Genomic DNA, 27878 nt, shown 5'->3' on the forward strand with positions numbered 1-27878 from the left:
CATCAAAATTTTACGTTAGTAATATATATATTTCTTAATGAGAAAATACTAGTTAAATAAATTTGTATAAGTTGTTTCCACATATAAATGTTAGGTTTTTCACTGACTAACTAAAGACTCCAAAGTCAGTAATAAAAACCTAATAAAAAGAGTTGAAAAATATTAATATTTAAAATTTTATTATTTTTAAATTTTTCGCATCCTATTGGCCCTAATCTTTTATTATTTTTTAATATTTTTTTGATATTTTTTTATTAAAATGTTATTACTTTGACCTCGAATGGGTGGGCTCTGGAAAAAGCCTGATTTCTTGGAGCCATAGCTTTCACCAGCCAGGGATTCTTTAATAAGTCCAAAAACATGTTATAGCTAGAGACCGGAAAAATTCGCGGGGTAATTACGTGTTATGCTACAATTCAAATAATTATACCTTAGTGCTGCTTCTGCCATTGGTCCACTGTTAATCTGGAGGACTGAGGGCCAATTAGAGACCCTGGCTCGTAGAAGCGTCGAATCACAGGCCACCCAGTCGTGACGACTCACAAGTCAGCAGCCAAAGAACAGTTTGCATTTGCCAGAGTGTGTAAAGGATATTGGAGTCCATCCTGAAGGTCATTGACCCGTGAATTTTTCCGGTCTCTCGTCATAGTGTAACCACACATATCAATATAAACAGTGCAGTAAAGGCAGGGGCGCAACAACTAAATTTCCAAAAGGAAGGGGGGCAATATACCTTGTTTATAAAGAATCATCGATCCCCGCTATTGAAGCGGAGGGTCCCCGGGAAAATTTGTATTTCAAGGTGGAAAATGGTGCTATTTAAGCAGTTTTATTATCTAAAAATTGATTACACAGCACTTTCTTTGCCCCAGTTGGCCCCCACTTCAAGGTTTCAGAGGCCCCCTCCCCCCCTGAGTGAAGGCGGTGCCCTGCGGCGAGTGCAGGTCACGACTGCGCGCCGCACGTGATGATCTGATGGTGGTGGCGGGCCTGGTGCTGTCCGGGGTGATCCAGCAGAGCTCCACCGTGGCTCTGATGGCGAGTGCAGGTGGCGACTGCGCGCGGCACGTGATGACGCTGATGGTGGTGGCGGGACTGGTGCTGTCCGGGGTGATCCAGCAGAGCTCCACCGTGGCTCTGATGGCGAGTGCAGGTCGCGACTGCGCGCGGCACGTGATGACGCTGATGGTGGTGGCGGGACTGGTGCTGTCCGGGGTGATCCAGCAGAGCTCCACCGTGGCTCTGATGGCGAGTGCAGGTGGCGACTGCGCGCGGCACGTGATGACGCTGATGGTGGTGGCGGGCCTGGTGCTGTCCGGGGTGATCCAGCAGAGCTCCACCGTGGCTCTGATGGCGAGTGCAGGTGGCGACTGCGCGCGGCACGTGATGACGCTGATGGTGGTGGCGGGACTGGTGCTGTCCGGGGTGATCCAGCAGAGCTCCACCGTGGCTCTGATGGCGAGTGCAGGTCGCGACTGCGCGCGGCACGTGATGACGCTGATGGTGGTGGCGGGACTGGTGCTGTCCGGGGTGATCCAGCAGAGCTCCACCGTGGCTCTGATGGCGAGTGCAGGTCGCGACTGCGCGCGGCACGTGATGACGCTGATGGTGGTGGCGGGACTGGTGCTGTCCGGGGTGATCCAGCAGAGCTCCACCGTGGCTCTGATGGCGAGTGCAGGTCGCGACTGCGCGCGGCACGTGATGACGCTGATGGTGGTGGCGGGACTGGTGCTGTCCGGGGTGATCCAGCAGAGCTCCACCGTGGCTCTGATGGCGAGTGCAGGTCGCGACTGCGCGCGGCACGTGATGACGCTGATGGTGGTGGCGGGCCTGGTGCTGTCCGGGGTGATCCAGCAGAGCTCCACCGTGGCTCTGATGGCGAGTGCAGGTGGCGACTGCGCGCGGCACGTGATGACGCTGATGGTGGTGGCGGGACTGGTGCTGTCCGGGGTGATCCAGCAGAGTTCCACCGTGGCTCTGATGGCGAGTGCAGGTCGCGACTGCGCGCGGCACGTGATGACGCTGATGGTGGTGGCGGGACTGGTGCTGTCCGGGGTGATCCAGCAGAGCTCCACCGTGGCTCTGATGGCGAGTGCAGGTCGCGACTGCGCGCGGCACGTGATGACGCTGATGGTGGTGGCGGGACTGGTGCTGTCCGGGGTGATCCAGCAGAGCTCCACCGTGGCTCTGATGGCGAGTGCAGGTGGCGACTGCGCGCGGCACGTGATGACGCTGATGGTGGTGGCGGGCCTGGTGCTGTCCGGGGTGATCCAGCAGAGCTCCACCGTGGCTCTGATGGCGCTCAGCGACCCGCTGTCCTCCGCGGAGTTTGCCGAGTACGTGGCCAACACCAGCTACGTCACTCGCTACTGCGACCCCATCAACCACACCAAGCTGGTGCGTGTCTTTGCATGCACCACGCGCTTCGTCACATATCGGGTGTTCTGCTGCAACTGTTGAGTGCTCCACGAAGCTTGACCTTTTATGGTACTTTAGTTTTAGCAGCTATACATTTTTATAGTGAATATTTTTTTAACTTTTATTTCACTATGAAGAGACCTAATACATTGTATAAATTATTTATTATGTTTATTTCTTTAAAGGTGTCAACGGACTAATGATAACATTATAAACTCTCATTACATTAATTTAAATTCTTTTTTTTTATCATATATAGATATCTATTTACTTTAAGCTTAATTTTTAAGTCTCCTTTTTATAATGTGTGTTAAATTTTGTAGAGCTATTTCGGTTATGAATTCATGTGTGATACCTAAATAGTAATGGAGCCTAATTTAACCTTTACACTTTTTTCACGCTGCAGCACCATTAACATAGTTTGCCAGTATTATCTAGTCATTCTAGGGATTGCCATAGTGGTGTGTAAATATAATATTTTTTTTGACTCTAGTAAATGTTACAATGGTATTGAGTGCTTTTCTTTTTTTCGAGTCTTAGGCCAATCTTACCACTATACTCTGCTAACATTATTGGTCAGGCACATATTTTGGCGACTGCCTGCTCTGGTTTGTGTTAGGATATACCCGCACGCAGCAAGGTACACGCTGGACAGTGCTATGATGTGCGATGCTGAATAAATGGGCTGACTTCGTTTGTGGTGTAGCTATCAGAGTAGGTACCCTGCGATGGATCTGGAGGGCATGCCTTGCATTGTGACAAGATGTGTGATGTCCAGGCGCAAGTCTCTCCACAACGTTTGAGTTGGTTGGGGGTGCTGTCGGAGTTCCCCTGTGATTCATTGGAATGCCTCCCCCTCGGTTGTTGTAAGATTTGCAGTGTTGCAGTCATGTCATTACATGCAGGTGGTGGTGGTGAGGGTGCTATCGAAGTCCAGAGCGATGGCCCTGGAATGCATCCCTCAGGAGAGTGCTAAGTTGTTCGGTGTCGAGGCTCATGTCTCTATGTGCAGGTAGAGGTAGTGGTTGGGAGGTGTCTCTCTAGATTGTGCTATGATGATGTGGGGTGTCGAGGCAAAAGTCTGGATATGGAAGTTGAGGTGGCGGTGGAGTTTTTGGAGTTCCCAGTGATGGCTCACGATGGCGTTCCTCTGGATTGAGAAAGTATTAGTGGTTCTGAGGTTCAGGTGGTGGTGGTGATGCTATCGGAGTCCAGAGCGATGGCCCTGGAATTCATCCCTCAGGAGAGTGCTAAGATGGTGTCGAGGCTCATGTCTCTATGTGCAGGTAGAGGTGGTGGTTGGGAGGCGTCTCTCTTGGTTGTGCCACGAGGATGTGCGGTGTCGAGGCACATTTCTCTACATGCAAGTTGAGGTGGTGGTGAAGTTGTTGGAGTTCCCAGTGATGGCTCACGATAGCATTCCTCTGGATTGAGCAAGTATGTGTGGTTCTGAGGTTCAGGTGGTGGTGGTGATGCTATCGGAGTCCAGAGCGATGGCCCTGGAATTCATTCCTCAGGAGAGTGCTAAGATGGTGTCGAGGCTCATGTCTCTATGTGCAGGTAGAGGTGGTGGTTGGGAGGCGTCTCTCTTGGTTGTGCCACGAGGATGTGCGGTGTCGAGGCACATTTCTCTACATGCAAGTTGAGGTGGTGGTGAAGTTGTTGGAGTTCCCAGTGATGGCTCACGATAGCGTTCCTCTGGATTGAGCAAGTATGTGTGGTTCTGAGGTTCAGGTGGTGGTGGTGATGCTATCGGAGTCCAGAGCGATGGCCCTGGAATTCATCCCTCAGGAGAGTGCTAAGATGGTGTCGAGGCTCATGTCTCTATGTGCAGGTAGAGGGGGTGGTTGGGAGGCGTCTCTCTTGGTTGTGCCACGAGGATGTGCGGTGTCGAGGCACATTTCTCTACATGCAAGTTGAGGTGGTGGTGAAGTTGTTGGAGTTCCCAGTGATGGCTCACGATAGCGTTCCTCTGGATTGAGCAAGTATGTGTGGTTCTGAGGTTCAGGTGGTGGTGGTGATGCTATCGGAGTCCAGAGCGATGGCCCTGGAATTCATCCCTCAGGAGAGTGCTAAGATGGTGTCGAGGCTCATGTCTCTATGTGCAGGTAGAGGTGGTGGTCGGGAGGCGTCTCTCTTGATTGTGCTGTGATGATGTGCGGTGTCGAGGCTCATGTCTCGACATGCAAGATGAGGTGGCGGTGGAGTTTTTGGAGTTCCCAGTAACAGCTCACGATGGCGTTCCTCTGGATTTAGAAAGTATGAGTGGTTCTGAGGTTCAGGTGGTGGTGGTGATGCTATCGGAGTCCGGAGCGATGGCCCTGGAATTCTTCCCTCAGGAGAGTGCTAAGATGTTCGGTGTGGAGGCTCATGTCTTGACATGTACATGAGGTGGCGGTGGAGTTTTTGGAGTTCCCAGTGACGGCTCACGATGGCGTTCCTCTGGGTTGAGAGAGTATGTGTGGTTCTGAGGTGCAGCTTGATGTGGCGGTGGATTTTTTGGAGTTCCCAGTGACGGCTCACGATGGCGTGCCTCTGGGTCGAGCAAGTATGAGGCGCAGGTGGAGGTGGTGGTGGTGCTGTCGGAGTCCCCGGCCGCCGTGGAAGGCGTCCCCCTGGACGAGGACGAGTACGACGAGAGTGGCGAGCTGCTGCCCAACGACACCATCCCGAGCGGAGGCCACGGCCGCCACATCGCAGCAGAGCCGCACCTCAAGGTCGGTCTACAGCAACCACCCGTGCTGCGATAACATATTTCATTTTTTAGCAAAATTTAAGAGTACATTAACAAAATAAATGCCACTATATAGCCGAGAGGAGGCTAAAGTACATCATTAAAATTTCGCCATATCGATTGATCATGACCTTTGACTTGTTCAACATCTTCGATACCACCATCATGGATGACCTTGAACAGGACATTTGACCCACAGCTAAATTAGATCGGGAATCTGGGATATGCTATCCCGTATTAACATATCCTCCCGATCCATTATTCGAATTTAATATTTATAATCTCCTGTTCTATGATCCTTCCTAAATTTTTCAATTCACTTTTTTTATAGTTCAACATAAATGAAAAAAATCTCTTGCTCTTGAGTTTTACTTGTACTATAGACATATGATATGTTATTAACTTTCATAATGAAGCCGACGACATCTCATATTTTTAAGTGATATTGACAGCCATGGAGGTTTCACTTTACCTGCTAGAGTGAGCATCTCGCAGATACAAGTCTTTTTGTTAAAACCCATCTTCTTCTGAAAATAATATTTTATAATGCCTAGAAATATTAAATAGCTTACCGTAATGGTCAAGAACTAAGCGATTTAAAACAACACCAGTATTCACTACCTATATAATATGTATATATATAACGAATGATTGTGACATTAGCGCTATCTTACAAGTGACATCAGGTTTACCAGGTACTCGATCAGAGAAATATTGGAAAGAGGTCATAGAAGGTAGAACACCACTTTGTTGGGCTCTCAGTCCAATGAGCATATATGCTCGAATATTAAAAATTAATTGATATACCAAGCTATCGATCCTCCAAGCCAGTAAGCGATTAACCAATTCAAAAACATAGTAACAAAATCACTATATATTACTCTGGTGACTTCTTTTAAGTCAAAAAATTTTAGTAATAAGAAATTATTTGTACTAATTACATACATCCTTATGATAGTAGGTATTCTTCGTTAGCTACACTGTTTATATAAAAATATTTTTAAAAAATTAACGCTTTTAGTTAAAGTGGATATAATCCTTTTACACATCAGTTATTAAAGTAACATTATGACAATGATTTCGAAATGCTTAAAACGAAAGCTGCCCAAAAAAGTTTAAGCTACTTGTTTAAGCAATACTCACTACATAATTTGCAGGAAACCCACTGGTAGCAAAGACAGGCACTGGGCGAGTTGACGCGTGACTGCAGGTGCCGCTGTCCGAGGAGGAGAGCGTGGACTCGGTGCTGCGCGAGGTGTTCCTCTGGGGCAGCTGCATAGCGCCGCTGCCCGCCAGCCGCCTGGCCGCGCGCGTCGGCCCCAGGCTCACCTTCGGCGTGGCCACGCTCGCCAACGGCCTGCTGCTGGGCTTCGTGCCGCTCGCCTGGTTCACGCCCTACCACACCGTCATCCGCTTCCTCCAGGGCATCTTCACGGTGCGAGCGAGTGCTCAGTGTTTATACCCTACCACGCCGTCATGCGCTTCCTCCAGGGCATCTTCACGGTGCGAGCGAGTGCTCAGTGTTCATACCTTACCACACCGTCATCCGCTTCCTCCAGGGCGTCTTCACGGTGCGAGCGAGTGCTCAGTGTTCATACCTTACCACACCGTCATGCGCTTCCTCCAGGGCATATTCACGGTGCGAGCGAGTGCTCAGTGTTTATACCCTACCACGCCGTCATGCGCTTCCTCCAGGGCATCTTCACGGTGCGAGCGAGTGCTCAGTGTTTATACCTTACCATGCCGTCATGCGCTTCCTCCAGGGCATCTTCACGGTGCGAGCGAGTGCTCAGTGTTCATACCTTACCACACCGTCATGCGCTTCCTCCAGGGCATCTTCACGGTGCGAGCGAGTGCTCAGTGTTTATACCTTACCATGCCGTCATGCGCTTCCTCCAGGGCATCTTCACGGTGCGAGCGAGTGCTCAGTGTTCATACCTTACCACACCGTCATCCGCTTCCTCCAGGGCGTCTTCACGGTGCGAGCGAAGGCTCAGTGTTCATATCTCACCACACCGTCATCCGCTTCCTCCAGGGCATCTTCACGGTGCGAGCGAGTGCTCAGTGTTCATATCTCACCACACCGTCATCCGCTTCCTCCAGGGCATCTTCACGGTGCGAGCGAGTGCTCAGTGTTCGTACCTTACCACACCTTCATCCGCTTCCTCCAGGGCATATTCACGGTGCGAGCTAGTGCTCAGTGTTTATACCTTACCACGCGGTCATCTGCTTCCTCCAGGTCATCTTCACGGTGCGATGCGAGTGCTCAGTGTTTATAACTTACCACACCGTCATCCGCTTCATCCAGGGCATCTTCACGGTGCGAGCGAGTGCTCAGTGTTTGTCTCATACACGTTCACTGAATGTTCATACCTTAGTACACCGTCATCTGTTTCCTCCAGGGCATCTTTACAGTGCGTCCGAGTGCTCAGTGTTTGTCTCATACACGTTCACTGAATGTTCATACCTTAGCATACCGTCATCCTCTTCCTCCAGGGCATCTTCACGGTACGAGCGAATGCTTAGTGTTAGTCTCATGGTCGTCATTGAATGTTTTTTCTTTACCAGCCACTATCTGCTAGGTGTGTATCAGGCTTAAAGCCTATACACCATATTATTATATGGGACTTAACAGTGCGGGAAAGGCCATGTGCATATGTTTCTTACATGGGGTTTCTGGCCAGTCATGGCAGCAATTGATGCCATGGATAACGCCCCTTTGGTCACCCTAGTCAAAGCTAGCTACTGTGGCCCAGTAAAAACTTCATAAACAAAGGGTAAACCCTGGGCCGAGTCATATGGGGTACTGGATAAGGGGGAAAAGGCTCAGGCGAGAAGATTTGAACAGGGCAGAAAAAGCTGTCCTGCAGGAGTTGAAACTTGCGCCTTACGACCCACCTTAAATGTTATGACTCCTAGGTTGCAGTACCTGGGGCCTCGGGTCCAGAAACATCGAGAGCTGAAAAAATGCCGAGAGCAAAAATACATTCAGTGGTGGCAGCCAAGCTAACACATCGGCTCGAACTGAAGGCATATGAGTATCAAGTCAGTTGCTTCATCTAAATCTTCTTTGATTTAGTGCAGTTTTTTTGGACATACACCATTGCAGTTTTTCACTATTTGTCATAGAAGAATTCCAAAAATAAAAAAAAATATAAAGACAAATTATTCATAAAACTAAGACTGAATCAACTGCTGTTGGTCAAACGGAACTAACGAAGAATCTAAATAAATAATATAGACAACACAACGACGACAGCACCGACAAAATATGTTCAACCTCTAAATATCAGACAGCACAAGAATTCCATTGAAGGAACTTAATAATGATAAATAATATAACAACACAGACGAACACAGTGGGCTAACAACGAGGAGACAGATCAAATGCAGGCAATCCATAATACTTATTTATTTTCATCGTTGGTTCGGTTTGTCCAACATCAGCTGATTCAGTCTTGTTTTCCGTACATGTTTTAGCTTAATTTTTTTTGGGAATTTTTCCAAGTCAAACAGTGCATAACTGCAATGGTGTATGTCCAAAAAACAGCATTAAATCAAAATACCCCTTTGCATGAATCATTTAAAGAACTTACGTCTTCTTCCCTCGAAGTCGTCAACAGCTACCTTTCATTGGCCGCAGTTCCACCAAACTACTAGAATCGGTTGAAGGTCACGCCACTCGAAGTCCGCCATCTGGCGAGCATGGCCCCAGCAGTAGAAAGGCGCCGTATTCTTCCCCTCGGACGTCCGATGCTCCTCTGTTCCGTTGCTAGCGCAGTATTCCACACTTCCACAGCCCCGCAAGTTCCAACCCGCAGTTCGCTACAATCCGCAACTTGTGCACCTCGGGTTTCGCCGACGAGACTGCGTGCCGATCTTCGTCGTGCCTGACTTTCACCACCGATTGCCTAGATGACGACCCCACCGAGCCGGCCGGAGGTCAGCGGAATGCTATTTGACATTCGCTGTTACCCCAGTAAATTAGTACTGGAATCTCGTGTTCACCACAGATGGCACTGCTCGGTTAGCTCACGAATCCCACACGCACGGCCAGCCTTCGGTGGTCCCAAAGGCAGCAGGGCACTCACGGCCCACAGCCTGCGGGAGAGACGCTAACACCTCGAGGTACGACAGCCAGCTCTACCTGCGCTCTCTCCTGGGGGAAAGTAGAGGGTACCTCATCACAATATGACCTCAAGATGCCAATTGGTTTCCACGTATCATCCTATGCATTATGGTATATCAGGCGCCCAGATATAATATACACTGGTGACTCTGGTGGAACAGCAGTGTATTGCAAATATTTAACAAACAGGTAGTAAAACGAAAGTCATTCAACCGATAAGTCATTTTACCGACAGTTGTATGACCAAAAGTCGTTTCTCGGACAAATCACGGTTAAAATATAGACTGCTAAGCGTAAATGAACATTAAAATTATTTAATTGTTAATTTTGTGTGATTGTGGCGAATTTTTTTGTGGAAGAGTTGATTGTGTGTGGTGTATTGCGTACTGTGTGTCGTGTTGTAAGTTGTCTCAGACTGAGTCTGAGTATGAAGAAAGTGTGTGTAAACAGTGTGAGTGGTGTGCGTGGGGTTTGGTGTGTTCAGCACTACTAGGAGGGAAGTTGGTGTTCATGAAAATAGTGTACTTAAATGAGTGAAAATCAACACCAAATGTTTGTTGTGTGTTACTGTCGTGTATCGTACCTCTGATCAGGGAAGTTCGTGGCCTGCTCTACACATGCTTGCTGCAAGCTGGTTCCCACCTCTCCAGACCAGCAGCTTCGTCTCCTGCTACTCAGGTAACACCGGTAACACCATCTTCAACCAATTACTCACAGTCGAATATTACCTTACATTTCACAGTTCATTGCAATCTGCCAGTTTTCGGCGACAGTAGGTTTCGAAAGCAATCAATCATATAAATTTGAATTTGGGCTGTATTGTGGGCTAGAGTTATCAGCATTTTTTAAATGAGAAATAATTTCAAATATATGTGGAGTCTAAATCAACTGCACACATTCAAAAACTTCGGTTACAAATTTTGTGTTACTGAAAAAATTAAAATCATTCATTATTTTTGTATGATTTGAAATATTTTACTCGCTTGAAAAAGTTCCATGTTTACAAAATTATTTTATTTCGGCTTGAGTTTGACTATTGCAATATTTTACTATCAATCTAACTAGTTTACTATAAAGTTATTTAAATTAATACTTGGTTAAATATTTTTAGTCCTTTTGAATTATAATGTCAATTTAATAAGTGTTTTAACGTTATTAAACCGCGATCCAATATTTATTTTTATAATACATTTAACCCAGCCTCTGCTGTACACCAACAAGAGAACAGGTGTTTATGGTTTGTCTTTGATGTACCCTTCGCGTCCTCCGCACATCGGAGCATGCATGGTACATACATGGTATCGGTAAGACTCAAGCTGTATTATTAATTCCAGCAATCAATCACACTTCACAAAAAATTTAGAGTTAAAAATTTTAATATCGCTTGTAGGATAACAAAGTTACCAAATAAATTTAGCATTGTAATTTTAGTTTCTGGTTGTTCATGTTTTAACTTTTAACTAAGCGACTATGAATCGATAACTTTGTTGAACATTGACTGAAAACTTAATTTATATGTTGTAAGGGAATGAAACTACACAAAAATAAGAAAAAAAATAATGAATATTTGTATAAGATGCTAATAGTTTTTGAAGAATCTGTTTGTATGAGTTTACTGACAGTAAGTCTTGTACTGCCCCCAGCTGTGAGCATAGGCTACGCCGTGGCTGGCCTGGCAGGCACTCCGCTGGTGCAAGCGGTTGGCAGAGACCCGATATGCTACATGCTGTGTGCGCTGAGCGCCACGTGGTTCCTGGCCTGGCTGTATCTGGTGCAAGACAAGCCCCACCAGCCTTCCTCGCTCCCAGCTGTCCCCAAGGAGCAGCCATGCACAGCCCCGAGTGCACAGCAGCAAGCCAAGAGAGAGGCGAGTATAGTCAACTAGACCAATTACCAGCATTTTAATGGTCTCCGCCAGACTAGCAGCTACCCGCAAGCAGCAACGGTCAACTGCGTCGAGTGCACAGCTATGCCACAGAAAAGAGGCATGCTCCAATCGGTTTACTGAAGATAAGGCCCAACCAGATCCCTTGTTGGAAGTCTCCCTTTTCCCTGCAGAGTTTCTCGATAATGTGTTAAACAGACTCTTCTTCGTCTTGCGTTAGGTAAACAGCAGTATGCATCGTCTTGAAAGCACACTTTTTTCACTTGGTCCTCGAATGGATATGGTTTACCATATGCACAGTCCAACCATAAGTTTTATTGATCTGTGTGTTGCTAATTCATCAGTAAGCTAATTGTGCTGCCTGATATCGTCAAGAAGAGTACAAATGCCTTTTGACTTACTCAAAGTATTTAAATATTAGTAGCATTTAAACATTTCATGGAACCCAATAAAATTTATCTTTAATGCACTAAGCATTGTTATAGGTTTAGTTTCATTTCCAGGCATCATCGCAATACGTTGCTGCACATCTGATTGTGTGCTTGTATGCATACGAGTAGCCAACCTAAACCTATGAGTCGAAATGTCCGCAGGTAGTTTTACAGTAGACTCACGGACTTCATCTTAAATTTTGTTTTCGTATTTCATCTCAAATTATTAATACAAGTAAACTAAATATGGCGCTTATCGCAACGAAACTTCATACAAGAGGGATTCTTCGTACATTGGCTCATACCGTGTCTTCGTGCGTAATGGACAAATGCAAGGATGTCTAGTCGATGAAGATGCACATTTCAAGCTCGAACCAAATGCTGATGTTACTGCTGTTGCAATAATTCCTGGTACACTTTTTAGTTCGTTAATGCATAAGTTTTCAGTCAATCTACAACAAAAGTGGCATATTCATAGCACTGTTGCAGCGAAACCTTTACTTTCTACCACATAGCAGGGTCTTCGCATGTCTTCAAGTGTCTTTTCAACTTATAATTTTGTTGTAAATGGCTTGCGACATTTTTCTTACAGCCAAACCTTTTGCAAGAACTATTCTTAGCACATTTTATCTTCTCGTGTTGACAAGCATTTCTGTTGTTCGAGTCAATCTTGTGACAGTTTTAACCCACCCTTATTGTGAGTGACGTCAGTTTCGTCTCTCTCTAACTGTTCCTGTCCTTGCTACATGAGACTGTGTTTGCGCAACTGACATAATAAAAACACAATTTAAATTAGGAAATGGCCACTAGTTGAAATTGACTGCTGAGGCTCAGTTAATTACAAATTTAACATAATATCAACTATGTTTTATTTGTCAGTCAAAACGCGGGTGTACTTAAAAATCCACTCAAAACAAGTCGCGCCTTCGAACTGCTGATACACTGTCCCGGAGTCGGTGGTTGCGCTTCTGGCCTTACAACTGGATCTATAACTACACGGTGCCATGACCCTTCGAATTTTGGACACATTAGCACGCCTTTGAGGCGGTATACAGACTGCCTACTTCTTAGCCTCCTTCGCGGGAGCCTGTTCTGCCTGAGCCACCCGGCTCTCCAGATCCATGAACCAGCGTCCTTCGAACTCCTCAGCTCCATCCCCGCAGCCAAATTTCATCCTCATGGACAGAGTTTTATTGTGAATTATTTGAGTTTCCATACATATTTAAACACTATTACATTACATTATTTGATCAAACTTAATATTAGTAGAATACTTTAGGAAATAGTTTTAGATTTAATATTTATCTACTCTTGAAATACTGTCCTCCCGTTGGCCCGCAGGACAGAAAGGAACGGGTCAGTCGCCCTGGCTGGTACCGTTAGGTGCGGCATGGCTGGCCCGAGCAGCCCAGTAGGGCGTACCTGTCCTGCGGCTGCCTCTTTCGAAGAGTTCGTTTTCCCTCGCTGTAGCACCACATTTGATTCACAATATTTGATATTAAATCTGAATGAAAACTCATGAATAATTAACTGATAATACAATTTCATTTATACAAATAATTGAAATAAAATTAATGAAATGGGCATATTACACAGTAACGACATCGATGCTGGGAAGACGCCGATGAACCTTCAAAGGACATCATTGATGCTAGTGGTATACTGCAGCCATTGAAGTCTCATTCGCTGGCGGAACATCGACTTTAAAGTCGCTTCTGCTTGTGGAACCACTCGTTTAAAAGTCTCCTCTTGTGTTGTTGATGATACAATTCCATTTGGATCTGCCTCGAAGTAGTCGTTGCTGCCATCAGGGTCCCCATCGACGATGGTGCAACTTCCATAGAGTTCAGCATTAAAAATGGTAAAGATGCCAACAAGTTCTGAAGAATAGCCTATAAGAGAACTTATGTAAAAGATGAGTCAAACTAAATGATTCTCACACCACTATAGCCAGTTACAAATTGAGAGTGGCATAATCCAATCCTCACTTATATACTTTGTGCCACCCATTCAGCATTTTTGGCACAATTTTTAAATTGAATTTTGAAGGAAAAAAAAGTTTTTCCCAGTCATTTTGGCTGCTAAAACAAACTTTTTCCGCTCTCTGTACACTCTCATTTAATCTTTGTCAGCCCAGTCTCCCCAATCCTGTCCCAGAGGTAGATCTGATTTTGCAGAGTCTTTGCGACCTAGCAGGCGCGCTCATGTTATCCCCGCTTTGACACACGCCCGTCGCCTGTAATTCTCCTCCGAGCCGTGGTCAAGACGGCTTATCTTGGTGTTCTCCCAGAGTACTGTTTTCTTTGGAGCTCTCCTGAGGCAAGCACCGAAAGGCACACCCACGGGTCGTCTTAACAAACATTTCGGCATGTCTCTGGCTTAATTTCCCACAGCAGTGCGTTTTCCACCACCCCCTCTTCCCCAGGCTTTCCTGGGAAGTCTGCCCAGTTCACTGACCGGCCACAATCCCGGACTGTCTCAAGGTCTCGACACTAGTCTTCGGAAGTACCGCATCTGCCCTTTCATGGCGGATTTGCGAGTTATTTCCCCTGGGTGTTTTAACGCCCGCTAAACGACTGCCCTCTGGCGCCTCACACAACAAACAGTGCCCCGTAATTCATGTCCAAGCCACCAGAGCGCTGCACTATTCCCCTCCATAAGCTCTATGCATCTCGTGCGAGACATGTGCGAGTCGATCTTTTCTTGTTTCGGACACCCCTAGTAGGTCGCGCTGACATCGGCCAGTACCACCAACTTCGAGATATCAAAGTCAGTATTTCTCGACCACCCCCTCGGAAATCTTCGGGAACCTTTCGGTCCGGAAGCCGAAGTCCCCTCCCTTTCTTTCGAGAGCCATCGCCTGTTTTTAATTACAAGTCGCTACCGCCACATAGACACTCCGCGCAGCGCTAGCAGACTGACCACCTCGAATCCTCGGCGAACAGCACAGCAAGACTTCAGTCCGGTCGTCGTACGAAAATGTAGTCGGCTGGTCTAGGGATGTTGCCCCTAAACTCATTTCTTAACCAGTAATTAGTCAGTTTGCGTGCCGAGTAGAAATAGTATATACTTAGTATATACTATAGTATATACTTCGCTAAATTTACTAATTATTTTTAATTATGGAAACTTTCGCGTCAACTGCCCGTGTTCGCTGGCTACGCATCCTGGCAGGCTACCTTGCTGTGCGCTATAATCCACTCCCTGTCAGACAGGGTCCAAGAGCCGGGTGCGGACATGACTACCGCATCCTAGCTTCCTTCCCTCGGGGAGCCAGGACGGCTAAGGCGCCCTGGGACCATATAACACGTCCCCTTCGGCCAGCGAACTTCCAATCTCCAGTCCTCCAAATTCTTAGTGATGTCTACAGCATGGCAAATGAAATAACTACGTTAAAGAGACTGGAAAATCCGAAAAAGTTTCCTTACAGGACTGTCATAGCTCTAAGCACTAATTTCTAAATGTCTGGGATTGTTTATTTTAACCAATCGTTATGATTATGTTTAACTATGCCAAATGAAGCTTAATAATATTATTCTTATTAGGGCCGGCCCATGCTTTTTAAATGTTGAAGTTAATTTATTTTTCAGCCCATACTTCAAATGTAGTAGTTTTGATATATTTGCCAACCATTCATTAAATAATAATAAATTTTTAATATATTTGTCAACCCATTCATTAAATATTATAATTTAAATATATTTGTCAATACGTGTACGTAAATTAAGTTACCTTTTAACCTGTTTGTGGAATCCATGTTTTGTTGATATATGTTAAATTAATTAAAAGTAAAACAAATATAGAGGCACTTAGATTTAGACGAAATCCCATATGTTATTATTTTGCCTTTGAAACTAATAGATCCCCCAGTCTCCCAAAGTTATATTAAGGGGACATTTACGTTACACCAATGAAGAAGAAAAGTATGTGTACCAACTTCCGACTGTTGGAATAATATATGAGTCAAAATAAGAATTATTTACATTTATACATGAGTCAAAACAACAGTTAAATTTCATTAATTAATTAAAATTTAATTCTTTAAACATCTATAAATTTAACATTAACCAATCAGATTCTAACTTGGTAAAATGGTTACAGGGCTAGGATGATACACGTGTACAAGGCTACACGACCATAACAACCAACTTAGCTTGTTTTATGCTGACTATATGACTAAGAATGTTAAATTCTTAACAAAATATATTAATTATATGGTCCTTTCGTACTAATATAAAATAAAAATTTAAGGATAGAAACCAACCTGGCTCACGCCGTTTTGAACTAAGATCATGTAAGATTTCAAAAGTCTAAAAGACTTAATTAATAAGCACCTACACCTATTTATAATCATAATACAACATACATGAATACATGAAAAAAGCTTTACAAGACCAAGAGTTTTTCAAACATTAGACATTCTTTCCCAAATGCAGACTTCACTACGCGCATTTAACGAAAAGGACAAACATTTAACTCTGTGTGATACGATAGCAGGCTAGGTAGGACACGACCGCAGTATATGGTAAGATACGATCTTATCAGTAGGATTCGGTAGGATACGATCCCATCAGTAGGATTTGGTAGGATACGATCTCATCAGTAGGATATGATACTAAAAACTTGACTACACATATTTACAAATAAGGACACACACTTTTCAAAATAGTTCGCACATTTAGAAGCACATTATAAAAAGGATGAACATTTTGAAGCAAATTTAGACGTACATTCAAAAAAGGATGCACATTTGCCCATTTTGTTAGTCATTGGTGACGATTTTTAAATTCTTAAATCAAAAATGGTTTTACGAGAGTACTCTTTTAGTTAGAAATTAGATTGCGAGAAATAAGACCATTTACTTTTCAATCGAAATTATAATTTATTTGTTACTTTATACACATGCAGGTAAAACAAATCATTATTGTGTGTAGCCCGTACTTCTTAGTTCATGAGGTATATAGTTCATGTTTCTTTGGTGAAGGATATATTTTCGCCATTTTGCGAAGTAAGTAGAAGTCTTAATCTACCGAGATACAACTACTGTCCTCGGCACCATGTGGTCATTCACAGTGGCGGGCCTCGGCTCCCACATGCAGCAAACATGTGCTGAGGGAGAGTTGCTGTCGCTGTGTTTTCTTGGGAGTGGTCCTCGTTCCCTCTGGAGGAGGTGCCTGTCTTTAAAGGTGTCGGAGCCGTTTTTGGCACTAGTATCCGAGGTTGAATCCAAAAGGATCGCTGGAAGGGTGCATTGATGTGAATACATAGCCTCTTACAACTAAGGCAACTTCCGTACTCTTCATGTGACTAAGGGTGTTTATCTAAGTGAGCTTTGCCGGTGAGTCTCCTCGCCCCTTGTTCTGTAAGATGTGTGGTGAGTTGTAAAGGCCCACTCTGCAGGCAACGGCAGATGGTCTGGAAGCTTTGCCTGGCGGTTCAGCACTGCCAGGCCCTCAGTCCGTCGGGTTCCAAGGTTTGGATTGAAGTGAAGATCCAAATGCGCAATGTCAATGGCTAATCTAAGCATGCATTCTGCTTATGAAAAGGTTAAAACAACCAGGTGTAATCAGCTGTATGCCCAGGATATCAGGGATGGTTGAGTAACCAATGGGCTTGTTCTTTGAGTCCAGTTTCCGATGCATACCTTGTGGCCAGAACTGGAGTAGTAACTTAAGTAGCTTACTGGCTAAAAGTCCGTACAAGCCCACAGGTGCATAAAATATGTAAGCAGTAGTGCAGGACGAACCATGTTAGTACCAGGAGTCCCTGCTACCTCTACCACATCTGGGTCACATGGTGAGGAACGCACCGGTTGTTGGTGCCTCTTAGAGCATGTCCAGAGGAGTCTCCACTCTGTTGATGAAGGAGTGCAGTGAGTGGTGTAACTGCTTCGGCACTAGCCTGGGAAGCTAGTAGGAGCTGCGTGCGTTTTCGGCCAGATCACAGGCTTTCTGGGTTTTCTGAGATGTCCCAGAGTTCTGATAGACTTAGATAAGCACTTTGTGATACTCTCAGGATGAAGTTTTCTCGGAGTCGAACCAGTCATCCGAATAAACTACGGGGGAACATGTGGCAATAATGTTGAAATGGGTTTCCTCAGCCTGTCCAATGTAGATTCTCTTCAAACACCTCCAAGCCACAATGAAATGGCATATTAGTTTCTCTATGGATCTTAGGAGCTCCTGACAGTGGTGTCATTTTGCCTTAATGGGAGTCGTCACCGTCGAATGTATGGCACGTTAAAACACAAGCAGGATAACATATGGCTGTGATTGCAGGTGTCGCAGTTCCCGTGGAGACATCTCCTGTCCTCGGCGCCGGTGTGGGCATGCGCAGTGGCGAGCCTCGGCAACCAGTGGGGGCAGATGACTCTGCAGCTGGCTGTCACCAAGTACCTCAAGCTGGTCTACGGGTTCTCCCTCACCTACGTGAGTCAGCTGCTCCTGCTTGTCAACACACCACACAAGCTGTGTGGCAACAGCCGTTCAAACACATATGCCATAACTAGCTGCCCAACCCGGCTTCGCACGGCTATACTTATGGAAAAAAATTAAGCCACATCTCCCATTTACAGTAATGGTAAATAAAAAAAATCAGTAAATGGGAGATGTGGCTTATATCGTAAGTGGTAGCACCTCTGGAGTCAGCTCGCTATCCCTGCCCTCTGAGGCGTGATACCAACTTCCATTAAGGAACAACAATATTGATGGTTTGGATCCCGGCAGTCAGTAGTTACATAGTAATTTTTTTGACGTGACAACGTCTAATAAATCGATGAACGCCGGCTGCAAGCACGAAAAATTATGACTCATTGTCCCATTACGCACATTGTCCCGTTACACTTTGTCCCGTTACACTTTGTCCCGTTACGCTCATTGTACGATTGCGCCTACATTTTACGCACTAACAATGAAATAGTCGTTGCCATAGAGACGAATGAAGCATCAACAAAGCAACAGCCGTTGCCATGGTGATTTCCTACCAAAAACTGGAAATTTTGATACATTACGACCCCGAAACTTCCCTTGGGATCGGATTTCCGCAGAATCCGTTCTCAGTGAGCGTCTACATCACAAAATGAGTAACTATGCTAAATTTCAAATCAATCGGGTGTATAGTTTTAGAGATCTCGTGATGAGTGAGTCAGTGAGTGGTATTTTGCTTATACATATATATATCCCCTTGGGGGTAGAATTAATCAAAATCCTTTCTTAGCGGATGCTTACGTCATAACATCTACCTGCATGCCAAATTTCATCCCGATCCGTCCAGTGGTTTGGGCTGTGCGTTGATAGATCACTATATCAGTCAGTCAGTCACCTTTGAGTTATATATATATTTAGATTCATATTGTAGGTGTAATATTTCTAATTCGTGTTCACTGAAATAGTCTTACTGCATCTCATTGGGAACATTTAATTTTGAACAAATGAGGGGCCGGGGAAATAGTTTTGTAAGTCACTAATGTTTGATTTAGCTACATATTTAACTTCTGTAACGTCAAAACTCTAATTTGTAAAATTCTTGACATAAACTGATATGTTCCAAAGCTCTCCTATTGTATTTTAACCATCCCTTAAAGAGAGAGACCGCAAATGCCATAAACATATGTAAATATGTTGAAAAACATGCAAAAAATTCCAAATTTATTTCAGAATTGAAAAAATTATTTCTGCACATTCCTAAATTCACTTGCAGTTGCATTTATTCAAGATAATAAGATACATGAACATTTGATTTTGGTAAAAATTAAATAAATATATATAAATTTACCCTGCACAAACTTTTTTCAAAAAAATAATGAAAACTGGCAAGATTTATTAAATTTTATTTAACTGTTAAACTGAGCACTGCCCAACCAAAATCTAACATTCAAAATTATTTTAAGTTTTAATTTTAATCATGGTAATTAATAATTTTGATAAATATTTTACAAAATCATAGAACTTATAAGTATCGAGATGACATATTTTATGGTTGTTAAAAAATTTCTGTTTTTGAATTGTAAGGTGTATTCGAAAACGTAGCATCGGTTACACTGGTGTCCCACTGTTTCTGTGGCCACAAAAACTCGTTAGAAATGGAACAGTTAACCGAAACCCTTCTTTTGTGTCTTTACTGTCGTATAATTTCTGCTTGTACGAATCCAAATTTGATGAAGAACAAACAATCTCCGAATGGCAGAAAATTTATTTAACAAGGCCCAAAATTTCATCCATGAGTTAACAACGTTGTAACTCATGTCATGCACGCAGTAACTGCCTCTACTCCTAAGTCTCAACGGATTTCCATTCCTTCAGAAATTTGACAGTATTTTATCGCAACAGAAAAAATTTAACTGGGAACACTCTACTACCACGAGGGCGACGCATAGATGGAAAGTTCAAAACGGAAAATTTGGCTATGCAGGAAAACAAATTACTTAATCTGGTCCTTGCCCTTAAGGCAAACACTGAAGAAATTTAAGTTCCACTATTATCTTTATGTCGAGTATATTTCTAAGCAGCCTAAACTTCACACCCATGCCTTACCGGAGCGACGAGCTGCCAACACGCCGCGGACACTGGCGCTATCTGTCGTCGTGCGAGTAAAACATAATTTAAGGAAGGTTCCAAGCTTCCAAAGCTTTGCAGCGCGGCTACAATTAAATAGTTTTCTACATACTTACAATTGAATACTGAGAAAATTGAACTTAATAAGAAGAAGAGGAATAAATTACATTCATTACTGCATTATTTGGATTTAAAAGTTCAAACTGTCAAAAATACAGTACTTTTATGGCTATTAAATTTTTTATTAAATTAAAAGACTGCTAACAACACAAACACATATAGTTTCTAAAACAAAAATGTTTATATTGTTTGTGAAAGTAAAAAATGTATTAACTTGGTGCTATACCAAACTACACATGCTATTGGGCTCATGAAATTACAGGTTTTAAAATGCCACCAGCATGTACCCGGACAGCGCAAGGAAAATCAAGAGATATTCCATAGATAATGTCTAGGTTGTACATTTATCAGTGGTGTAGGACGCTGGGTGAGTAGTGTGGATGGGGTCATGGTTGCACTGTGGCTAACGCAGTAGCCTTGCTTGGGGCTCAAGCCACCACGTGCGAGCGAGAAGGGGCAACTCAGCTCCATGGACGGTGGAGTGGCACTCGGCACTCTGCACTCCGCACTCCGCACTCCGCACTCCGCACTCCGCACTCCGCACTCCACACTCCGCACTTAGCTCTGTGCACTCAGCCCGAGCTCAGTCCGTGATTAGTATTTAGGCGCTCATAAGGCAGTCGGCACAAGTCAGGAGCATCCTCCGTGTTGCTTGTCTTCACGGGACAGTTTCTTCGGGAGATGATTTATGATTAGGGATAGGTACTCTCTTGTTTCTAAGATAATTTGAAGTTATAGGGGAAAGTTTTTAACACTCCCTTTAGAACATTACTTAAGTTAAGTTGGAGTCCAAGTTTTTCACTAAAATTGAATTTCGTAAAAGTTAAATTTGTATTTTCAATCGGAAAGATTAATTTTTTTACCATTTTGTAAAATAATAAAAAAGATATTTTATAACGTTCAAAATTATTTTAATTCTTTTGGTTGGTTTTACACCAAATGAAAAATAAAACAGGAGAGGGCAGAAAACTACCGATCTCGCTACCGCCATAATGGTTTATTGTGACTGACTATTAATCGGCGGTTTCGCTCGGGCATATTTCAGGATATTACTGATATTGTTCCATTGCAAGTAGTATGGAAACCATTACAAACATATTTACTTAAGAAATGTAACCAATTAAAGTATCCCTTTTGTTCATGATTTCATTCAATACAAAAAACTTTAGTGTAAAATTTTCGATTTGCAAAAACCTATTAAGTTTACAATATAGCTAGTGTGTGCTGAATTCAAAACTTCCGTTTCAATGTATTCGAGGATATATTGTACCTTGCTGAAATCACATTTATTTAATTTTCATTTTATTAAGAAGCCTATTTTGAATTGTGGAAACACGCGTATATTTCATTTTAATTTATATTAGGAAGCCATCTCTTACATTTCCTATTTTACTTAATTTGTATATATGCATATAATAATAACAATCCTAACTTCTCCATGTTTCACCTAATTGCAAAGACATTATTTTAAGATTTTTAGTACAATTACACGTTTCATTGAAATGTATAATACAGGTATCAACATTCTTATCTTACGAGATAGTACTTTAGTAGTTATGTTTAAGTAAAATGAAACAAAACTCACGACATTTTCACCCCTCTCCTTGTTTCCCACAGGGATGCCTGTGTAAAAATTCAGAACTACATATTAAGTCAGTATGGTGGTATCCTTTAGCCAAATAAAACAAAACTCATCCCATATTTACAACTTCAGGAGTAAAATCAAAATTATTTATAATAAAATTTTATTGTTATTACATTAAAACCTGTATGGCCAAATGCACCATTAAAATTATTTAGAGAATTTAAGGGTGCGTGCGGTTCAGTGAAAAAAAAATTGTGCCCTTGGTGGTTTGTGATCAATAATTATACACGTCTTAGAAATTAAACAAATTGAGGAAGGCATGCCGGGTTGTAATAAACCTTTCGGACAGAAATCACCAGAGCTCAATCATCGAGACACACTTAAATTTAAATTCTCTACAGGCTTTACAGTAATTCCTATATAGAGTGGAGGTTTGTTGACACAAGATAATAAACTAAAAGAGAAAAACTTAAGTGTATCGTTTCGCTTTTATTACTGATAACATTACCTACTTTATTTATTTTGCTTTGGATAAGAGAGACATATAAAACATTTAAAGATTAATAAATTTAACAAGGCAAATTAGAATACTTTGGCCAACTTACATAAAATGAATTATGAATTTATTACATTATTGAGTCCAAGTTATAAAGCTAGCATGAAACTCGATAATGTTAACCATTGATACGGCGTATAGTTAATGTTTAGTTGTCACATGTTTAAGGGTTCGTAGGTCCGAAATTAGTTGTTCTAGCGCTGGAATTAACTTGTTATGGAGGCAACACGGAGCAGTTTTACGTCCCTTTTTGACTTATCTGCCTTGCGTCGGCCGTGAAGATGGCGTCGTTCGGGGATGCCGAAACAACGTGCTTCACCAGCCGTTACTGGAGCATGCGAGCTCCTGGAAGCAGGAACTTCTCCGGAAAGACTGGAGCCGAGAGACTGGGCCGGAAGTAGCCATCTGGGCCCGCAAACTGAGACCCACTGCAGCATAATAATTATGCTATTGAGCAGTGATAAAATAAGAATCATTAATAAAACAAGGATGCGATCAAGCAGGGTCTGAAAATATATGGGGAAGTCGAATTCAAGTTCTAGGGTCCCACTTATCGCTTGATAGTGGGGAAGGATATCTCAAAGCTATATCCTCGCAGAAATGACAGAAGTAAGAGCCAAAAAAAAATATTAATAATAATAAACGCACGCTAAACACGCAGAAATAAAAAAACTGCATTATCACACGAAACGTGTAATGAGATTTTGGGAATAAAATTCTCAAATGTACGCGGATACATTCCGTATTTAAGGTTGCGATACTGTGCTTCATGTGAAGGCACCGGAAGTTAAATGAGTGTCGAGAGGAAGTCCCAATACAAATGCTGTAAGGTTGGTCAAGTACCGAGCATAATTAATGTCCCCCCTAGGGGATGGAAGTATGTCAAAAGGGGGTGGAGTTGGAATACAGGTAACTACGAAGCCATCCCATAAGGGCGCCCTCCGATTGGTTAACAGGTGAGACTGGAGAAAGGTCATACAATGGGATGGCCCAGTGGCAAAAATTTTTGTTTGTATGGGGGGGGGGGGAGGCTAATGAGTGGAGGAAGGCTTTGGTTAGTGGTGCTGCCTGGGAACGCTTAGAGAAACTACTTACATGGTGCTTTCATTTAGTTTGTTAGGTGTCCGAGAGGTGTCACGATGTGCGCTGGCATGTGGACTCGGGGAGGTGGATGCTGGTGACCAGATGGCGGGTGACTTTAGGGTGCGGGGAGAGGAGAGGATTATCATGCCGTCGTCGTGGCGAGAAGAGATTGCGCGGGGGGAGCGGGAGGAACTGCCAGAGTGGCTGCTGCTCAGCCCGGGTGCATGGCGCCGCGCGTGTCTGCCGCGACAGCACCGGAGCCCGGATGTAACACAAGACTCAGCGCCTGTAGTGGTACGTGACGGCAGGCGGGGAACATCCAACACGCTGCTAACGTGGCACTACGGGCAGCACAGCACAGCACCGTAGCGCTAGGAGTGGGCGGACCGACTGTTCAATGCTTAAATAATAAGGGCCCCATTGGATTAAAAAAATACAAAGACTAAATGTAAGCCCTAGAAATTACGATTAGTAAGAACAGTATGTACTAATAAAAGAACAAATTAATCAAATTGTGAGATGGTGCCGAGAAAATCACTTATTTGCAGCACAAAACCACTTGTTTGACAAATGTTTTTCTTTTGGTGAAATATAACCTTTGAAATCGAATATCCGAACTTCGCTCGGACAGTAGAAGTTTCGCCGTAACTGGGGACAGCTGTCATGTTCAGAAGATTATCAAACATTCGAAATGTCAGTTGCCTCAGTAGAAGCAGTAAGCACAAACCTTGTGGTTAATAAACAACCAGTCAAATTAATTTCAGTGTACGCCCTACCAGGCAGGTCCCTTACTGAGGCGACCTGGATTCTCTGTGCAGAGCAGGCCCTTCTTTTCTGGCCAAACATTTGGACTGAAACTGCGTGCGCTCGAGAGAAAATATCAGGTTACTTTACAACCACCAAATAAATAAAAATTACCAAGTGCATGCTTCTCAGATCCCACACACGACACTGTAGGTTAAACAGCATGCCAGATATCCTTTATATAGCAATTAATAAGAGAGTTAAGGTATTCGAACTGGAGGTGTTACATGACATATCTTAAGACCACTTCCCTGTTCATGTCATACTTGATGGTGAAAAACACAGAATCGAACCCGCCCCACAAAAGACTACAAAAGACTACAAAAATGCCGACTGGAGGGAACATCAAAATTATCTAACTAATAATCTCCGGACGCGACTGAAATTGATGCAACAAGCAGTGACAAATTTGAGGCTCCGATCACTGAACTCAGGGACAAAGTTCAGGACAGGATAGCCAGGTGCATTTCCGATAAGGAAATTAGGTTAGTGCATGAGGATCTGCCAACATACATGTATAACTTAATCTCACAAAAAAAAAGCACCAGTGCCGTGACTAGGTACACGAAGTAGGTAGGCAAGCTACGAATAAATGAATTATTATAGTCTGTAATTACCGAGTAAAAATTACATGGGACAAAAAAAAATTGCTAGGCTCAAGATCTAGGACCAAAATGTCTGGACGTTGTGTAGACATCTGTTTAACAAATCGGAAAATATCCCTCCACTCCAAACTAAAGGTTCTCACACACCGAAGCGGTGGCGGTGGCGGTAAAACGCCACGTATGTAATGAAACGGACATGTTCACACAAGCGCGGACGCGGCCTGTGCTGCGTTCACCCCGCGGTGGCGGCCAGAACGCAGCAGGTTGCGTTAGCCCGCAGGCCGCCTGGTGTAGTGGTGTGATATCACACAATGACAAGTGCAACAGAAAAACTTATCGAAGCAGTGGAGGCAAACATTGTGTTATATGATATGTCAGATCCTGAGTACAAGAATATCAGAAGAAAAGAATTGGTTTGGAATGAAATCGGCAAAACGCTAGGGATAGATGGTAGATGGTTGCTGCTCATCTTCGATTACAGCTGCAAGAAGTAATGTCTCCTCTATTAGGTCCGGCCGGTCCATTTATGCGCAATACAGAGACTCGTGTGCAAATATCGCTACCGCCACCGCTGCCGCGCCCGCCATCGCTCTGGTGTGTGACAACCTTAACCCTTGTAAAGAGTGCACATACCTCCTTACTAATCCCCACTTGGAACTCCACTCTCTGTAAAGAGTGAACACTATATCTTTACTAAAACTTCCACTTGGGACTCCAGTCTGTGAATAAACAAATACAAATCTGTGAATATAAATAAACTATGTATGTATATATACATATATATCGAAAAAAGAACCAAACAACCAACTCCATTCTTTCAAGGAATTATTTTAACACTTTTGTGTGCCAATCTATGAAATGTACTCTCTACTGAATATATTGTTCTTTCATATACAAATTATTAAACTCTTTAAAGATAAAATTACTGAATTTCTTAAACGACTGTGTGGGAGAAAGAGCTTAACATGCAATAACAAAATATATATATGTAAATAAAAATGGCACAAATTCAATATCAGACATAATAAAAATATTGTTTACATTGACAACAGACCATTTCAACACTGCTCAGTGATACAACATGTTGAAAACAAACAAAAAATAATTTTAATAATTAATATTGTTGCCGGATATGTCGGACACAACATACACAAGTCAGTATGTTTCTCAGGAAAATTCTCAAAAATTATCAGAATTTCACATTGTTAAAACTCAGGGAAATTTAAAAATAAATTCTGGCTAACTCAGAGCAGTAGAACATCAAAACTCCGTCTTTCAGGACTACTGGCCTTTCGTTGGGAAACAATAGCAATGTGTGTTAATATATAGTTTCAAGTCTAGGCCACACAATAAATACGTTTTTATACCAACACGATTGTGTAAACGGTCCTAAAATTGCTGAGTACCAGTAAAAAAAATGTCTTAGTGGACTTTCCAATATGGCCTACCTGGATGCCGGATACTGGACCATATACACTGACACTCGCTGTACGAATATGTTAGTGGATCGTTTAAAACTTTTTTGTGCTCAGTGTTCCGTGCACCGTCGAGTAACTACCAAGATGATAACCGCGCCCGCACTCGCAAAATTAACTATTATTTAGTTTCTTCCGTCAGGAGTTCCTGAAGGGAAGCTGCAATTTGAATCAGCCGAACCAAAGCGTTCGAATTCCCATCATTCCCGGCGCAAGGCGCTCAGTTAGAGGCACCCCCAAGCCTCGGCCAATCACAGGGCGCTGTCCAAGAAATCAAAAGAAACGAATCGTAACGATTTAAAAATATCAATAAAATAGTAATTTCAATAAACTGTCACTTGTCAACGTCTTTTAATTGCCATAAATAATTATTAAAACACAAAACAGTTTTATAAAATTTGTTTTTATACCAGTTAAAAAGCACTTATTCGTCCGTTATCGTAGCAACGGAAATCAAAGCATTAACAAAAGGTCAAATTTACAGTTTCAGCCCTCTGTAATATTGTTATATTACACACTGTAATAGCTTTACAGCCCCGCAACAAAGCAGAAGCCTTCGCAAACACACTAGAAACTACATTCCAGCCGAATAACCAGTCCTGTGACAGGCAATTTACTGCGCATATATACAGGAAATGGCGTAATGCACTACACCAGCCAGTAGTGACAGAACCATGCCCAACTCAATGCATGAAGCCCAGAAAAGCACCAGGAAACAACGGCATTCAAGCTATCGTTCTCAAACAAATTCCAGACGAAGCATTGGAATACTTAGCTGCGCGTGTCAATGCAATCTAACGTTACACTTATTTTTCTTCGAATGGAAGGGGGAGTTCCAAAGTAACAGTCAATGTCATAGTTTTCCCCAAACCAGGGAAAAACCAAACTCATCCATAAAACTATAGGCCAATCAGGCTCCTCGATACACTTACGAAAGTAACTGAGTGTATACTACTACACTGTCTCAACATGTAAATACAGGATACAATATTCTGCCAAAAAAGAAGTTTGGATTATGTGTTGAAAACTCACAAGTACAGCAGCTAATTCGCCTCACTGAGTAAATAACAAACGCATTCAATGTCCGGAATTATGTAGCGGCTACATTCCTGGACGTAGAAAAAGCCTTTGATAGTGTTGTTTTTCGTGAGGGTTTAATAAATAAATTGTACTAAACAGGCTTCACTGACAGTTAAATAAAGCAAGTTTACTCATACTTAACTAACATAGCATTTAGAGTGACCACAGAAGGCTCTGAATCCGACTTAAAAACCAGTAAACGCAGGCGTGCCACAAGGCGGCATCCTAGGCCCTGTACTTATTTAATATTTACGTAAGCGACATGATTGTTCCGATTCAGAATTCCCACGCATCCTTTGCAAGACATAATGGGACCAAAAGAGTCATAATGAGCTATTACTTCTGACTCCACCATTTTATTTTGTATTTCCTAGAGGTGGGTTGTTACAGCAATTTTCGGTATCTGTTCCAACCTGATACT

The 27878-nt window shown here is 43.2% G+C and overlaps 1 protein-coding gene across 2 annotated transcripts in view; it reads left to right on the top strand.

Moving 5' to 3' along the window:
* LOC134542673 (sialin-like) overlaps positions 1-27878 on the top strand; it is an 87030-nt gene that overhangs the window by 23856 nt on the left and 35296 nt on the right. For both annotated transcript variants that reach the window (XR_010076843.1, XM_063387111.1), the window contains exons 3-8: positions 2204-2397; positions 4980-5135; positions 6363-6587; positions 9875-9959; positions 10925-11148; positions 17876-18025. Coding sequence is in view for 1 of the 2 variants with exons in the window: in XM_063387111.1 (XP_063243181.1) it covers positions 2204-2397; positions 4980-5135; positions 6363-6587; positions 9875-9959; positions 10925-11148; positions 17876-18025 (1034 nt within the window). In the remaining variant the exon portion in view is untranslated. The remainder of the gene's footprint in view (positions 1-2203; positions 2398-4979; positions 5136-6362; positions 6588-9874; positions 9960-10924; positions 11149-17875; positions 18026-27878) is intronic.

This window comes from Bacillus rossius (genome assembly GCF_032445375.1).
Source record: "Bacillus rossius redtenbacheri isolate Brsri chromosome 9 unlocalized genomic scaffold, Brsri_v3 Brsri_v3_scf9_1, whole genome shotgun sequence".
In the NCBI taxonomy this organism is placed as follows: Eukaryota; Metazoa; Arthropoda; class Insecta; order Phasmatodea; family Bacillidae; genus Bacillus; species Bacillus rossius.